This window comes from Melospiza georgiana, chromosome 3, assembly GCF_028018845.1.
Source record: "Melospiza georgiana isolate bMelGeo1 chromosome 3, bMelGeo1.pri, whole genome shotgun sequence".
NCBI lineage: Eukaryota > Metazoa > Chordata > Aves > Passeriformes > Passerellidae > Melospiza > Melospiza georgiana.
In genome coordinates this window covers 7,170,562-7,188,871 of record NC_080432.1, presented here as the reverse complement: position 1 = coordinate 7,188,871, position 18,310 = coordinate 7,170,562, and the positions used below count along the sequence as shown (strand labels likewise).

The 18,310-nt window shown below is 37.6% G+C and overlaps 1 protein-coding gene across 3 annotated transcripts in view; it reads right to left on the bottom strand.

The window, feature by feature from the left end:
- HACE1 (HECT domain and ankyrin repeat containing E3 ubiquitin protein ligase 1) overlaps window positions 1-17,925 on the bottom strand; it is a 48,623-nt gene extending 30,698 nt beyond the window's left edge. For 2 of the 3 annotated variants that reach the window (XM_058020468.1, XM_058020469.1), the window contains exons 1-10: window positions 17,751-17,925; window positions 13,103-13,157; window positions 11,943-12,032; window positions 10,011-10,115; window positions 8,245-8,320; window positions 7,819-7,950; window positions 6,883-6,965; window positions 4,541-4,637; window positions 1,792-1,893; window positions 302-408 (exon numbers count right to left, since the gene is read on the bottom strand). In XM_058020468.1, coding sequence (XP_057876451.1) covers window positions 302-408; window positions 1,792-1,893; window positions 4,541-4,637; window positions 6,883-6,965; window positions 7,819-7,950; window positions 8,245-8,320; window positions 10,011-10,115; window positions 11,943-12,032; window positions 13,103-13,157; window positions 17,751-17,826 — 923 coding nt within the window. In that variant the 5' untranslated portion in view covers window positions 17,827-17,925. Of the gene's footprint in view, window positions 1-301; window positions 409-1,791; window positions 1,894-4,540; window positions 4,638-6,882; window positions 6,966-7,818; window positions 7,951-8,244; window positions 8,321-10,010; window positions 10,116-11,874; window positions 12,033-13,102; window positions 13,158-17,750 lie in introns of those variants that run through there. The other variant, XM_058020470.1, reaches the window with a different exon arrangement.
- Window positions 17,926-18,310: the final 385 nt, after the last annotated feature.

Sequence of the window (18,310 nt, the reverse complement as noted above, 5' to 3'; positions counted from 1 at the left end):
AAATTATTTGATAGCTGTCTAAAAAGCTTCCCTTTCTAGGGCTGACATAGCCAAACTAACCAAACAAAAAAATACACTTCCCTGCAACTCAGGCTTCTAGATACCAGCAGCTATACAAGGACACCAACTTTTTCTCTTGAAGCCTTTGTGAAGACAGTGATCTAAACAGACATTATCATATAAATCAGATTTGAGATCCATCTACTCCAGCATGTGCTGAGCACCAGATAGTTTGAACTATTAAAACTATGAAGTGGCACTAACTGTGGGGTAGTTTATCAACCTGTGACTTTATACTTACCTGAGCAATTTGTGACCATTTGTTGTAGCAACTTCAGCAAGACTTGTCAAGATTTTCAGATACTGGCTTTCGCTCTGCTGAGACAAGTGTTCCAGAACCTGCCGCAACTGAAGGATTCAAACAAAAACAACTGCATTGTGTCAAGGAGCATCAGATCAACAATCATTTATCCATTGCATAGAACACCATCACCCAAGCATTATAATAATGTATATCTGTACTGTACAACCTCTAATCTAGCCTCAGTTAACGTTTCATCATCATTTACAAAGATTACAGATGTGCAAAGGTACACATTCTAGTGCTGATGCATGTACTACAGGGTATTTAACATTACAGAATGTTACAAACACTGAATGCTTAACCCTTTATTATTAATTCATAAGAAGTTATGACATTTAAAATACAAGTCCTGACTTGTAACACATACCCAGTTTCCTTATGTCATCACTTTCAGATAATATGAACTGGTCATTACCCAAGACTAAGCAGAACAGCTCAGACTTGGCCATAGAAAATAATTTTCAATATATGATCACATTTTGGCAATGAAGCAGAACTGGACCATGTATTAGCTAATATATCCTGTATACACTCTCATTAAGACCTTGTTTTTGCACACAGCTCTGCCATTACTCAGACAGATGAAAAATTTTTCTCACTTTTTTGCTTCACTTCTGCAATAAACAAAAGGTCTTTTTGTTACATTGTTTTAGTTCTTTCTCTTTTAGTTGAAATCATCTATAGCATCTCCCCTCACACCTAACATACACTTTGAGAATTCTCACCTGCATCATTTCACTCTGAAAAACTCAACCCTATCTCAGAAATTTAAACACTGATTTGGAAATCCTCAGTGTTATAGTGGAATTAATTGAGTTATAGAGAAAAAAAATCTAGCAAACTAAATTAAGTAAATTGGCAGCCAACACCTTACTAATTTTTTTTCTTTTTTTTACAGTCTGTAAGGTTATTTTCAGCCATTTTAAAACAACTAATGTATTAAAAACCCACAGCAAGCTAGATTTACAAGGAGGAACTTCATACAGATGAGTGCTCATACCACAGACTTTTAAGTTAATTCCAGATGATGCAGCCTCAAGACACATCCTAGAATGTCTGGATCCTAGGATGTCTGCAGATAATGACTAAATGAAGGCAAATAGGCCCTGTTACACAAAGTAACTATATATAGGATGCTCTAGGAATGCTCTGCCAGTACCTTTGTATTGAAGCTTGCAATGTCTGCTCTTTAAACTGTCTAGATCACTTTGCCAAATGTACAAAGTTAGAACACTAAATGAAAACAGATCCTACATTTAATTCCAAATTCTTGTGTTTAAAATTATGTGAAGAGTGCCCATTTTCCATGAGGAAAGAAAGATATCTAGTGGTCAGCTACTGTGGTACTGACTGCCACTCATATTCAGCACTAAGCTCTCCTCCACACACAGAGACCCCTGGCTCTAACACACAGAGTCCCACATTACCATGTTTTCCCGCAGATCCTCATTCTGGGTCATCTGAATTATTGTCTGGAAAAGCCGAGGATGGTACTGTATCAAGACTTCACAAGTCTCTCCATAACCACCCTAAGAAAACATTTTAATTAAAAGAAACATTAGAATTGAGAGTTAGACTGTTACAGACAATAACATCTATTAAGGATAACAATTTTTTTTAATGCTGGAGAAATCCTATTCTAAAATAATTTGAAATTGAAAAAGTGTAGCAAAGTTAGGTATCCCAAAATGCTTGGGAGAAGACAGAATCAATTTTTTCCAGTATGCTGGCTCACATATATCCACTCCAGTTTTTCTGTTTTTTAAAACATTTTCCTACTTACCAAAATAAAGGTACAGTTGAACAGCATTTCAGCTAACAATCACCAGATTAAAAACAGTGGAGGTATTTTACTTCTCTTCCTCCTGCTGATACCTACTTATTTACACCCAGCATCTAACTCTTCAGAACAAGCATTTTCTAAAGGTCCATAGACTTGTTCAAAATAAACATTTTTTAAAGATTCAAGACATATCTGACTTGTTACAAGAAGAAACAGGATAAACCCATGAAAGGGTTACTTAACTTTAAAATCAATACCCAAGTATAATTCCTTAGAATGTGCCTTAGACTGACTTCACACACTTCTGAGAAAAAATGTTTCCTGGAAAGAAGATAACCTGATTTTGTGATTTATTTGTATCAAATCTTATTTAACACAGCTGCATTTTTAAGCAGACACCTAACACCTGAATATGCATGAACTTCTACTCTGGGAAGTTGACATACAATGTATTAACTACTGCAACTTCAGGGACAGTTGCCTCTGTGAATGACAGTTGACATTATCTCAGTGAAACCCATACATTAAAAATATTAATTTAATTGTGTCTGGTACCAAGAAATTAAGTATTAAAAATAAACCCATCCAGATTCTGTAAAAATTAATGAAAGTCAAATCTTCAAGATCAAGGCAATGTTTGCAAGAAGTGTATGAGTCTCTAATTTCAGTCTTCTGAAAGCATGTGTTTGTTTGAAAAACAAACTTTTAAGCATAGAATAAAAGCCACAAAGTAAAAAGAAAGAAAACATATTATTTTCTCCATTCTTACTTGGCATCATGAACTTGTAATACTGCATGATCTCGAACACAGTAAGATCATCACTACAAAGAAACACCAGGTGTCACTACTCACACCTAAAAAAAGTTAACCTAAGTTTTTTGTGTACAAACATGCCCTAGGGATTCCAAAACTGGAGACTGAAGCAGAAACTCAAAACATTAATCATAAAAAATAAAAACTCTACACTTAAGCACACACTGCTATAGAATCATTTAGGTTGGAAAATACCTTTAAGATCATCAAGGCCAAACATCAGCCTGGCACCACCCCTACGTATGCTACTTAACCACATCCTCAAGTGCCATATCCACCATTTTTTTAAACATTTTCAGGGGTGGAGACTCCACCACTTCCCTGGGCAGTCTTCTCCAATGCTTTATAGCTCTTTCCACAAAGAAATTATTCCTAATATCCAATCTAAACCTCTCCTGCCATATACTGTATTACAGGACTGTGGCTGCAGAAAGCCTTGAAACTGATCAGACTCTGTGTGGCTTTATGTAATAAGTCATTCTGTCATAGCAAAGAAAAAAAAAATCTGATGAGTTTCACAATCAAGTTAGCAGTGAAATAGTGTAGTGATCTGGCACTTCCCAGTGACCAGAGCTGAGGACTTACCTGGTTTCTTATATGCAAAGAGAAATACTGTAAATAATCCAACTGGAGCAAGGTTTTACACAGACAGTCTATGAAATAAAGCTTTCAGAGTTAAACACTCCAAAAATATCCCACAGATATTTTTGGAGACAGCACTCCTGCACATGCACACAACTATTTCAAGTGCAAGTCTTAGGCACACGAGGACACCTCAGAAATTAAATCTCTTGAGGTTAAAATAGTCTGAAAATACAGGAAAAAAATAGAAAATTTCAATTTTATCCTGACAAACTAATGACATGCACAAAGGTAGGGTGATGTCCACTCACTCCAATGACTTAATTTTTTCAGCTTTCAGTTCAGTTTTCTACTCTAATTACTAGCAAAGGTTCAAAGGCTTCCATTCAATCGTGTTATTTACCCAATGACCTGCAACTCATCTGACAGAAAAAGTTTAAGTGTTCACAAATCAAAAAAAGTCACTTTAGGAAGCAGTACAAGCAGTAGGTGATGAGGAAATCATTTTGCAGTTGTCACATTACTTGAAAATATGTAAGAATTTTGTTCCTCATCCAGATATAGAAATATCTTTGAAAAGTAAGAGCCATCATCATGTAAGTTTTGTTTGTTTTTAATAGCAACATCTCCTCAACAGAAAAGAAAATCTATTATTTGAGATTAAAAAAATCACTCCTTTCTACATGCCTTTACCTCTTGTTAACAGGTAAGCACCTAAATTGTGTACTACCATTATACCAAGGATTCCAAAACTTTCTAGTCAAATGGAGTTCTGGAAACTCTTTTTCATGATTCTTGTATCTGACTTATGCAAAGGGTAGAAATTATGAACCTGCCTGTAGGATCAATTTCATTATTAAAGAATTACATTTTTCACTTGTTTCGCCAAAGGACTACCATCTTCCAGAGGCCTTAAGAATAAGAAAAGGTAATATTGATCAGGTGACACTGTGGCAAGTCAGAGAAATTCACTGAAAAAGTGTTTCTAACTTAATACCTGTACACAGAGGTCCAGTGGAGTAACACCGTTCTTGTCTGGTAAATATTTGGCTCCTCTCATCAAAAGAATTTGTGCAGTGTCTCTCTGACCATGGCTGTTGAAAAGAGAAGAAAGACAGTCAATAGAGCATTTATGATCTGAGTCATAAACGTGTCTTTACTGCATCTAACAAACAAGACTAACATAAGCTAGAAGAAAATAGTTACTGCAAAAGAGCAGTGCAAAATTCAGCCTATTTATGAAGTCAGAGTCACTCTCATCTTTCAGAAATGATTCATCTTAGCCTTGCCTCAAATATTTATGAGCTGCATTTCCTGAAAAAAGAGAGCTCTTTCTCAATTTACATCCTAATTTACTTCACAGAGGAAATTATCTTTGTCAAATTCTTTGCTCACTTTTACCATATTTGGGGAAAAACAATCTAATTGTGCTTCAACCATCAATAAAATATTAGCAAGATATTTTTATTGATAATTTTTTTTTGTACAAGACATAATTACTTTTTTTTACAAGAGATAAATACATCACTCAAATGGCTCTAATTTCTATATACATATCTTGCATAGGCTCTAGAAATGATGGGTTTTACTCTTGCATTCAAAGTCTGCTCACTAATCTGCTTATAGGCTGTATAGGACCCTCAAGTCTCTCAAGTTAAAAATTTCTCAGCATGCTAGCATTGCCTAGAAAACAGAAAAAAACAACTATTTATACCTCTCAACACTTTCCCAAATCCTTTCTTTGGAAAAAAATGAGAAATTGAGTACCTGAGGCTTACTTCATTAAAAACACATACAATGATTATTTGCATATTGCCTTCACCAGCATTAAGTGCATACACTGCCAAACATAATAGAGAAGCATCTAAAGGGTGAAATGAAAGACTGATAAAAAAGACACAGCAATTAGGGTTATAGATACAAGTTTTTTCAGTGAAGTTTTATTCCTTAAATTGGTTTGCAGTACACCCTTTACACCAATGGATATGAGTATTTGGCATCCTGGAACATACAAGAGGCTGCCTGATAGGTGCAGCCTATCAGTTCACATAGGGCACAGGAAAAGTGACAACTAACAGCTGAGGGACAAGAAGTAGCTTCACTGATCTCTCAATAACTCACAGATGAGTTCTCCTCAGTCCTGTCCTTCCAGCCCAGGAAGCCAACAGGTTAACCTAATGTACTAGACTTTGTCCCAATGCAAATAAACACTGAAGGTCAGAAAGGAGCTAAGACTAATGGCCTGCTTGCAGCATCTTCACTGTAATTCTCTAGACTAAGTGCACAACCCAACACATTGACAAAACAGGTGTTTCAGACTCTGAATACTGATACCCTTCCTGCAGCTACCACCTGCCACTGCTACCACATCCCACCCTCCCTGTCATCAAGAACCTACAACCTTTCTTTCCAGGTTTGCTGCAGTACACACCCTGTTCATTCTACCCTGCCAGATGCTCCAGTTGGTAATTTCTAAGGAATTTAACTCCTGTACTTGCCACGGTCCCTTCCTGTGAAAAACCTCCAAGCCAAGACAAGCTGCTTACTTCTTTTAAAATGTGTGCAAATACCAGTCTCTAAATCAATGACCAAGGCTAGCAGCTATTTATTCTCCACTTCCCTTCTTCTTAACTGCCACAAGTCAACATACACAAGTCAACACTCCAGAGACCACAGCTCCCAGAATGTAACTCTTAGCAGACCAGCAGGTCAGTCTATTTCTACTTTTGCTTATAGTAACAGTTAATCTTATGTGAACTATTTAACCTGTAATCAAAGCACAGGGATTGCAAAAATTGTCAATGCTCTAACAAATTGCAGAAATGCTCTAATTAAAACAGAAGTTCATTCATCATATGTGTTTAATTTTGAAATATAACTATGAAGAAAGCATAATTGATCAAAGCAACAATGTAATTTCCATTCCATATTGTAACTTTGACACATATATGCACATTACATGTATATTGTAGTACCATACTGTACATTAAGTAATAGCCAAACTTGCTTTATAAAAGGCTCTGAGTTTTAGTGTACTCCAAATAATCCAAGTTGGCAGAATTCATTTTTTCAGAAAAGGGTTCAGCAGCCATCAATTTATGACTCATGCTAGAACATGTACAGGTATGTGTTTAACATGTCTGTTAGAAAGAGGTACATAAGCCTGCAGTACAAACCTAAGTATTTAGATAAGATACTAAACCACACTCAAAAACGAGACAAGATTAAACACCAGTCAGCTTTTATATTTCCTATATTTTGTCATTTCTAATCAGTTATTGCAAAAGGGGAAAAATATTTCACTTTTAGGCCAGTATTCAAAAGTGAAAAGTATATAACCTGCAAGCAAAATAAAGCGGAGTTGCCCCAGAAACGTTCGGCCTGTTTATGTCCGCACCGCTGTCCAGCAAGCACTGCACTGTCTACAAGAGAACAAAACATCGCCTTTAGAAAAAGAGCAGTGGAAAACCCTACTGCAAATATTTAATGCATGCCTAAAATATGAAAATACTGAGCAGACTCTCATGTTATATTTCAGTCACATAAATTGGCTATATTTATAGGTAACTGTTTTTCAGAATTTGGCCTTCCAAAATCCAGCACTGACAAACAACAGAAAGGATCTAGGTAGAATTACAATTTATTCTTTTTAGTAGTAAATAGTTCTAGTGGCAATCTGTATAACTCTAGAGGGCTCTAATGCAGTTCAAGTAAAGTTCAAGTATCCAAACTTATACTCTGAATATAAATAGTCATCCCTAACACAAGGCCAGATATAAAAATTATTCACACAGATCAATAATGAAAGAGTTTATTTGAACTTGTTTACTTCTAAAGTTAAACTGTAACTGATCCAACTCTGTTTTCATTTTTTATTCACAGTAAATTAATATTTCAGATTTCAAAATCACAGAATAGCTTACACAATTATGAATTGAACATATTCTGAAAAATAAGGCAAAACATTTTCAAACATTTACAATTACATAAAAACTTGAAATTAACAAGCCAATAATAGCACTACAGAAGAGCTGAAGAGTATACAGTAAATCATCTCAACTCCCATAGGCACTGAGATCAATCAGCTCGACAAGAATAAATAAGTTACTCCCAAAAAGTGCATGCAGTCAATACTAAGACCCAACAGCATTCTTCACACTTGTAGCCACTATCATGTGCATTACTACTCTGAAGTTTATAACAAAACCACAACAACTTTGAGGCATTACCAAGATCTTCACAAATCAATTGTGTTCATACAGTTTAGAAACTTACTGTCTTGTGTCCATTTTGACAAGCTACATGAAGGGCTGTCTGTCCCATGGCATCTTCAACATCGACATTACTGACGTGCTGAACCAGATCATGAAGCAATTCTGTTCGTCCATTGACAGCCAACCAATGAATCTAAGCACAAAATGATGACACATGTGTTTCCTTTAGCAATGGCATATATACACCATAAAAATTATTTCAAACCTGACTGTATTATTGTCAACACTTTCACAAAGAGAAGCTTTGCATAATATTAAGAGAAGCTTTCAACAATGCAATCATATGCTTGGGTATTTTGATCACATCTTTTGATTCTTGATGGCACTGGACACACAGCAGTTTGGTTTTATGTGTAAGATGGCAAAAGCTTAAAAACCAAGAATCTCCAAATTCTTCATTCATTTTATGATAATTAATAGCACTTACTGCAGTCAAGCCTTCATTATTACAAATGTTGACATCTGCACTGTATTCCAGCAGCTTGCTCATACATTTTTTCTGGCTATAAGCAAAAGAACACATTAAAATCCAGTCAGGGAAAATCACTTACTAAGACTAAATATCTTATTAGAGCTCCACTCACTCTAATTTATCATTTTTCTAAGCATAACAGGTAGTTCCAATTTATAAGGAGCACAGTACTGAGCATGTGAAAGAGAGAAGTGATCTTCACAGAGACTCAGACAGTGCAAGGGTAGCAAACAACAACACAGGGCTAAAATCACAGCTGGTTTTGTGGAAAGTGCAGAAGCACTTAACCATTACTGTAACAGTTTCAGCTCTGCATGAACTACCCTTTCAAGACAAAAAGCCAGAGTTCAGCCAATAGAAGTCCATGAAGTTCACTGTTGCCTGTACATGTCAGTGGACATGTTTACAGTACACCACTAAATCATAACTTAATGAGACAGTCATTGTAAAACTATGCAAATCCTTGTTAAGTACAGGCACTTTCTGAATAAAACTAGAGGTATTTTTTCCTAATTCATGTTTTGTTTGGTTTTTTAACATTTTAATGCTCTAAGTGCTTTACCTTTACAAATTTATTTTGCTTTTCCTTTTTATTTGGTACCTTTCTTATAACTCATTTCCACATAACTGTCTCCTGTGTGTTTTTCTGCATTTCCTCATAAACCACTTGCCTGCTTCTTTCCTCTCCTACAAACAGACCTCACACATACCCAGAAGCCACTAAACTCTACCACCTCCTCACCTGAAGTACCACCTGTGATACAATTCAGTTATTGTATCACACACATGTCCTAAAAGGAAAAAAGAGAACATTACCTTCACAACTGGATGTTTTCACATACTACAATTCCAGAAGTAGGATCTTTAAAAGGTACTTGCTCGCTGGTTTAGAGTTCTTTCTCTGACTCTCTCCTAACACTGTGCCAATTTTGTACTCCTTTTCTTGCAGGAAAAATTTTCTTAGAGACACTATCTCAGAAAAATCCAAAGTCTTTGACCCTCTCCAAGCCCTACAAAACCTTTTCTTACTCAGCTAACTGAAAGATGAAAGTATCCCTCGTTCCATTACTGTTGTAAGAATCATTATGCCCCTGTGTCACAGACACATTTTATGAAAAATCCTTTCCTTAGGATTTTTTCTCCTGGGAAGCTGACAAGCCTCAGGAACAAAATGTAAACAATTATTATCTGCTGCTGTAGAAGGCAACAGGTGCATCTTTGATTGATCTCATGTGCTTGTTTCTAATTAATGGCCAAACACAGTCCAGATGTCTTGGACTGTGCAGTCAGTCACAAGATTTTATTATCATTCCATTTCCATTCTTTTCCTTTCCTTTCAGGCCTTCTGATGAAATCCTTTCTTCTACTCTTTTAGTATGGTTTTAATATAATACATATCATAAAATAATAAACCAGCCTTCTGAAACATGGAGTCAACATTCTCATCTCTTTCCTGGTCCTGGGACCCCTGCGAAAACCACCACACCCCTGATTAACAGAAAACACTAAAATGACTGGAAGTGCTATTTCAGACATGACTTACTATTTATAAAATATTACTCTGTGAGTACTCAAAATAAGGATTTTAACCTCCATGTTCTCAATTTTCAAAAGCAAAAACCAAAGGTGTTTTTTTAACTATGCAAAAATATTACGGAAGATGCCAGCTCAAGGGCATTATGCAAAAAATTTTTAAGAGTTTAAGGATTTTAAAAACTTACCCATTCCTTGCTGCTAAATGGAGAGGAGTACATCCTGAGATGTCCTGATAGTTTGGATTTGCTCCTTTTTTTAATAATAGAACAAGGCATTCAACTGATCCACAGCTAAGAAGAAAATAAGAAAGGGAAAAACTGTAACAAGAATATTTACAAATCAATATTGGCATAAAGACAACAGCAATATTATGTGCAGATCACACTCACTAGAACATCTTTACATAAAATTGTGTTACACCTCATAGCTCAGGCTACACAAAGCTAAAGGAAAGTCACTTAATGCAGTGAGAAGTGACCAAATATAACGGTAGCATTGAAGAGATGGCAGCCTTCTCTTTGATTTTAATTACTTTAAAACACAACAGTGAGTCTTTAGGACTGTTAATCTTTAAACTATAAACAAAACTATGTAAGTTTTGCTTTCAATTTCCTCTCACCTTCCTCATCCCTAATCTATTAGCAGGACTGAATTTTCCATTAGAGATTTTGGGGTTTGTTATGCTTCTGTGTCTGGAAGTTATGTTTAGAAGTCTGAATATCAGGAAAATTCTAAAACTTGTACAAATATTTATTTGCTAGTACAAATATTTCTTTGCTAGCAACTTTGAACCTGTCATAAAGAGCTGAACTCTTTTACTTTACATAATATAGCAGCTCTTCAGGATAACCAATGTCACTAAGAGGACAGAAACTCTGTTTTACATATTTATCTTGCTCCTGAACTCTGTAAGAGGAAGAGCTGATTGAAAAGATAAACAGAGTACTTTTGTATCTGTTGTGACCAGCTAATCAATTTTTATAAATCTTCCCAACATCAGAACTGCTACACAACAACTCCAAGAAACTGAAGACTAACTGTACAATATGTTGCAAAACCAGCAGCTTGATGACCCCTTTGTGACCCAATAACTAAGTCAAGATAAAAGACAATCCAGAAACTAAGTGTAACACAACTTCTTGTATCTTTAGAATCAGCAAGTACAGTGTATTTTCAAATATAATTCTAAAGGATATGCTAAAAATTTGCTTGCATTTTTGTAAGTCCTTCCTTAAGTAAATTTTATATAAGCACTATGTAATTCTTAGATGAAATAGTTGGGAAACAGCTATTTCTAATAGTCTGTTTAAGAAGCTGGAATTTCAACCTCTATTGTGACCAAATACTGCTATATATATGCAATACTACTACTATTTCCTTTTCTGTTTTTTGTACTTTTTTAACCATTTAAATGTAAGAACTTTCAAGATATTTAAAAGGGAAGATAAATACAGAGCATTCATTCATCAGTTTAGTTTCCTGAAAAGTCACATCACACACTATCTGGTTAATTTCTATTTATGATAGTAATCTGTCTGTTTCTTGGCAGAGTTACATATAAAATGGAGTCATCCCCATTGAAGAGCTATACAAACAACAAATAATGTAGATCAAAATTTTCACTGAAGCTATCCAGGATACAAAACTTATTAGAAGTGAGCTCCTGAGTAACTGAGTCCCTTCAGTTACGGTCACATGAAGTACTTTGGAACAGCTGCTTCCCAACAAACATCCAAACACTTCCCACTGTTACAGAACACCTCAAAAACAATCAGCACCTGCAAATGAGAGTTCTCTGCCTCTACAAAGGCAAGAGTAACCCAGCTATACAGGATGCACATCATGGCTGCATTTTTTTAAAAGACTTGAGATTTCACAGAAAGGTAAAAAAGTATCTAGCCAGACTTCCTTCACTGGAATTTGGAGAGCCATTTGATACCATGTGTAAAATCCTCTTTATGAGGCCGGTACATTACTAGGCAGAACAAACAAGATACAAAAAGTGTGAAAACGAAATGTTAACTGACACTATAGAGTTTTCCAGCTTACATTGGTGCCTTAGATTTGTGGCAATATTTTCATTGTTAACTTCTGGACTGGACTCAAGTAAGTCTTACTTTGCTGCAATATGAAGCAAACTTCTCTTCACACGTCCAAAGGCATAATTCACATCAAATTTTGAATTTGACAGCAGCTCTGAGACAGACCTTCAAAGAGAAAAATAATTTTTTTAATTTTAAAAATAGCTCACAGTATCCAAGCAAAATTCATACTCTAAGTTGTACACAAGTACTCTATTTCTTTACTTAATCACTATTTCTTCTCCATATAACTAATTACTAAGAGATCACATAGTTTTTAAGCATTTGCTGATTAAGAATACCTTTCCATGCCATTTACTGTAATAAAAAATGAACTGTGACACTGGGAAACTGTTTCAAACTAGTAAGTAAGTATCTAAACTAGTAAGAATTAGACCAAACAACTGAATCACTTCTTTACAAATACAAAAAACAAGCACTTCAACAGCTTTGGTTTAAACAAAATATAAATTCCCATTTTCCCCCTTATCACAATCATCCCAACCACATATCCAACAGTTTTCCCAAACGTAGGCAAAGTTCAGAGGGAAGACCAGTATGTGAAATCATGATGATGAAGTAGAAGGATACAAGATCAGGATAAAAAATTTAAATAGGACCTTTCAACTTCCAGTTATGAGCTGATCACATAATTGAAAACCCTTGCATGGGATCTCAAAATACTACATAGCAGAACAAATGTTTATCTTGGCTGGAAAAGCAGCTTTCTCTTGCAGTAAGAGTTACTGACTGCTTCCCTACAAAATTCCTGTGAAGGAAGCACCACTTAGCTGGCATTATGCAGCCTCCAGGTCCAAGCACTTCGAGGACAACTCAGTAAGAGAAACAGCTGCTCATCTGAGGAATTCCAGATGTCAAATGAGACTAAGAGCTTCTATGTCACCCATAAATACACACACAGAATTAACACACAGTTACAAAACAACAATTTTGTTCTTATCTTAGGATAAATTTTCCCATGTGCCTCAACAGAACAAATCCCAGTTCTGGTCTATGGCATAAATCAAAACAGGTAAAACAAAGCTGGGATGCACAGTCAGTGACTAACTTCAAATTAGAACACAACTCAGCAATTCAGCAGCTGGACTTCTGAGAGTGCTTTAGGAGACAGGACTTCAGCAAACAGGCTGAGATTTAAAAAACGAAAAAAAAGGTAAATTTAAAGAAGCTCTCACCTGTGCTGGTCAGCCATAACCATAGGCATCAGTGTATAGACAGCAGTTTCATTATCTGGGAAGAAATTCAGTTACTCTGTTACCATAAGGATATCTTTCATGTAAAATAAATGTATCTAGCAACACTTATTTACATTTTCAAGTGTCCACTTGAAATAGATATTTTTTTACACAGATTCTACGCACACAAAGTTTCATTAAAAAGAAAAAGGCATTACACTTACTTAGATAAAAGACAGAATTAACAGAATTGCAATATATGAAATTTCAATGTGGTTTTTTTTCTTTTACAAAGTAAAAAATACAGAATTTTCACTGGAGTGTCAGTTTCTTTGAATTGACAATTCTGTTAACTAAATCCAAGTTTTTTAATGCACATCTCTTAAAAAACCCAAACAAAACTCAAACACTTAACTATTTAATTTTACAAAGAAAGAAGTTTCCTGTCTTCCAAAGTGACTTCCACAGTCCTGAGACTATGATTTTGTAGTAGTGACTTTTTTAAATTACTTCATAACCATTCCATTTGTCTCTATACTTGAAAACCTGAGTGCAATAAGTTTCATTTTACTTTTTAATCTCTAATCAGTTTCATATTTCACACTTGAAGGGAACAAAAAAAGGCCAGAAGTCAAAGATCCATGTCAGTGGTGGGAACACACAGACATTCAGTCACACAGACTCTGTCATCACTGCTGCTGCAAGTGCCAGCACACTGCATGGCTGTGATGAGCCTGTCTGGTCACTTACAGACTTCCTGAAATAAAATACTATTTTTAGAAGATTAATTTGACAAAACTTAAAATCTTTTAACATATAATAATTATGAATTGTTTTAATGCACAACAATTTTTTCTTTTATTATGGACAATTATTATATTTTTTCCCTTCAACAAGCTACCCCGTTTTGAGAGTACAATCTCCACAGAATGTTCATGTAGATACCAACTTATGACAGGAGGGACTGTGCTTTCTGAGAAGCCAGGTATATGGCTTCAGGATATGGAAACACAGGACTGTTCTCAAAAATTCTTATTTTCAAGTTTTTTCTCATCACCTTCATCGAACCAAAGTCACAAAGCAACCAGAACAGGAAGAATTAAAACCAGCAGAGTATCTTGTGTCTTTTACAGACCATGCTCTACATATTCACTACTTCCACTAGGTAGGCAAGGTGACATCTACTGAATTTATTTTAAGTAAAGATTCTTCAGAATTATGAAGTGGAATCCAGGAAGTTGTTATCATGCTGCAGCTCTGCTGTTTGTTGCTATTATTGTTCTCCACTGCTCCAAGGTTACTGCTGCTATCAGCCAGTTGAAGTTGTGTGTCCCTAGCTAGCAAAAGAAAGCAGCAATGCTTCTTTCTAATAATCCATTATTATTACCTCTGAACACTGGACAGAGATAAGTAAAATTCAAATCACATTTCATCAGCTATAAAAATTTTAAAACAAAATTTTAAAAAATCAACATTGCTTATACAAAACACATGGTGCAAGAGACACAAGCCTCTCAAAACACCAAATTATGATTAAACATTGCAGGGAGTCACCAACTATCACTAAGTTCAAGTTTGAACTCTCTACAAATTGTTTCTTATGGCAGAGTTCTGTGAGCATCAGAAAACTCCATCTCCAACACAAACCCCTAGGATTTGACTGCTAGGGAAAGAACAAGCTGGGAGGGAAGGGACACAGAGAGAAAGAATCCTGAAACAAAATTAAATAGATGCTAAATAATATCAATTGTGAAAAATATTTGAGCATTTCGAAAAAATCTATCCATGATTAGCTCCCAGTATACACAAACTAAAACAAAAATATATCTCGAGCTCTGTTTCAAAGAGCTCTGGGCAGGAAGATAAAGCTTTCCAAATAAAACAAAAAAACCAAACTTAACAATATCAACTAAATTTAAACATTACATCCTTATATATTTCCACAATCAGGCCCTTTACAAGACATCAAAAAAGGTGAAAAAAACTTTTAAATATCAGCACATTTAATTGAAATGCTTAATATTGATTCTAACTATATTTAACTATATTGCAAGTGCAGTGATCTAGAAAAAGTCAATAGTTAAATCCAAGTGTAGCTGGGCCATAACAGGCATTTATGGCACAGTTACAAACCCAAGCCTTTTGCTATTCTATTAACAGAAATTACACTGTGGAGCACATGCAGATTTTCCCAGAGTTTTTTCTGTAAGAAGTAATTAAGAGGGTGTGGGACTAAGGAGCTTTCATACCGATCTTTGGTGATTATTTTCTCTAGTAATGAAAAAAAGCTCCAAATGACACAAACTACATGACAGCAGGTAGAGAAAAAGCATTATACACCTCACGGACTCACCAAACTTATTTGCCTGCTTTTCAAATCTTGATTATATAAAGACAAAAAAAAGGCACACCAATCATAGTGTCACAGCTCTGGGCTGCAAGACCTTGTTTTCAGGCACTGAGCCTAAATAGCAGCATCCAGAAATTTGTGTGCAGTTCTCAAGTGTCCACAAAACAGTTGCTGAAGGATACTTTGGGAGAGTGATTTAAAAAAAAAAGTTCTACTTGCAAGCTCAGGGTATTCACTGGCACTGGACTCAGGTGTTAAGACTTGCTTTAAGAAAAAAAACACTAGAAATTCATAATCTAGAATCCTGCCTTGGCAAAACACACTGACTACTTTACTTCCTCAGAGATACTGTTGTGAAGTTGGCAGAGATCACAATCTCAAAGAGGTGTCAGCACTGTGCACATCATACCCTAGTGGCTATGACACATGCAATGGAAGTTTAATACTTTCATTTATTGGGATTTATTGCCTTCTTCAGCATAAATAAATTTAAAGATACATCTCCATCTCCTGTGAGAGAACCATGACTCCCACTTTAAGGATGGAGGGGTAAACTATGTATCTTCCAAATTATTCAAATACAGTGGGGGTAAAGAGGGGGGAGTCCTAATTCAAGAGGCCAGACACAGCACACAACAAGCCACCAAACTACGTATTATCCTAGCCCAGTGTGGAATATTCCAAGCTGATCCTGTCAGTACATGTTTGCAACAACATACTACAAGCCAAACCTGCTTCTCAGGAAGAGTTTAGGCAGACCTGCATGAACCTAAGGAACACCAAGGTCAAGAAAGAAGATACCTAACGAGCTAAGACAGACCCAAAGCTGGATGGCCACTGAACAGAGACCTTCTTGCAATGCAGTTTGACACTTCAGTGTGGAAAGCTTTAAGCCCATTTATCTCCTTATATCAGTCCCACTGATTTGTTTCATGCAACTCCTAAGGAATCCTAGAACTCACACTCCTTCTGCACTACAGGATGACAGAAGTACTTGTTCCAAAGGTCTCAGGGCTTGCACCTGCACTACAGGATGACAGAAGTACTTGTTCCAAAGGTCTCAGGGCTTGCACTTGCACTACAGGATGACAGAAGTACTCGTTCCAAAGGTCTCAGGGCTTGCACCTGCACTACAGGATGACAGAAGTACTCGTTCCAAAGGTCTCAAGGCTTACACTTGCACTGCCATTCCACAGACACAACTACCTATAAAGTGCAAGATAAAAATGCCCAAGATGTGAAGAAAACAGACAAAATTCAGAATCAATTTGCCTACATTACTACTGAAGTAAATTTAAAGCAGCTCCAACTGACAAAGGCTGTGCAAAGTGTTATTCATATTAGCATCTTCAATCAGTTGAACTGGCGCTACTCCATTATTTCTGTAAGTCTAAGCTTCAGTTAATAGTATTACATCAATTTTCACTGCTGCCATTCAAAGGCTTACAAGCAGCAGCAAAATCTGCCTGAAACTTGCCTGTCAAGTGAAATTCATTAGCAACTGCACTGCAAGGCACTGGAACCGACAGGCGACAATAAGTGAAGGGTGTAGTAGCACAGTTCAGCAGGACACCAGGAAGTCCAAACAGGGAACGCACAGAGAAAACAGAATATTACTCCCTCTCCTCCACCACTGGAGATGAAAGCTGGCAGACAGGCAGCCAAGGACTCATCCATTAAAGCAAACACTGAAGAAAGCACAGTGACCGCACATGACTCACAAGAAAAGGAATTCTTCCCGTCCAAGAGTTTTACAGTTAGTCCTACCAAAAACTTGGGAGTCCTCCCAACAAACCACTTGCCCTAAGAGCCTGAAGCTCTGCTTTCAAACCCATCCTGATATGGGGGACCAGCACCCATGTGAAGCGGTTTAGAGCCAAAAAAATTAGGCTGTGACGGGTGACAGTGACTTACAAAATTCAGCACTACTAAAAGACAAAAAAAACACAAAAAAAAAAAAAAAACCCACGACGACTTTTCATCACTACTCTGTCATGGACGAGGCACCTGGCGAAGGATGCAGCAGCGAACGCAGCCGGTGTCCGGCACCCCGGGCAGCCGCTCCCGGGCTCAGGGCGGCAGCCCCGGCTGATCGGATCCCCCGCGCCCGCCACGGAGCCGGCGGGGGAAGGAAGGAAGGGGAGCCGCTGCTGCTGTCAGCACCACAAACAAACGAACAGAGCCTGTCAGAGGCGGACAGAGCCCGCTCCCATCCTGCCCAGCCGCCTCAACTCATCCCCGCCGGCCCGGGTGCGGAGGCCGCCCGGACCGACCGCTCTGTCAAGGCCCCGCTCCTACCGTCCGGCAGCTCCACGGTGCGGGCGCGGCGCAGGGACCTGGTCAGCCGGTTGAGCTGCTCCATGGCTCTCTCCATCCTCGGAGCGGCCAGCCCGGAGCCACGGACACCCCTCGCTGCCACCGCCCGCCCTCTCTCAGCCCATCGCGGCGCTGGCGGCGCCGAGGCCGCCCAGGCCGCCGCCACTCCGGGAGGCTGCGCGCATGCGCGGGGCGGAGCTGGGGGCGGTGGCGAATTCCCCCAGTTTTGCTTTTTTCCCCAAGGAAGGAAAGGGGTGTGGGCGATGGGTTTTCAAATCTCGTGGAAAAAGGGATCTTTAAACGTCTGCTTGTTATAAATAAAAATAAAAATGTGATGCCTTTTGAAGCCGCCCCTGCCAGGTGATCCTGCCCGTGCGGGCTCATTTCCCCGGAAGCACGGCGGGGAATGGGGCTGCAAACGCGCCTAGGCGGGACAGAATGACAGAACCGATCATGTTGGAAAAGACCTCTGAAATCACCGAGTCCAACCCATGACTGAACACCACCATGTCACCTAGACCGTGGCACCAAGTGCCACACTC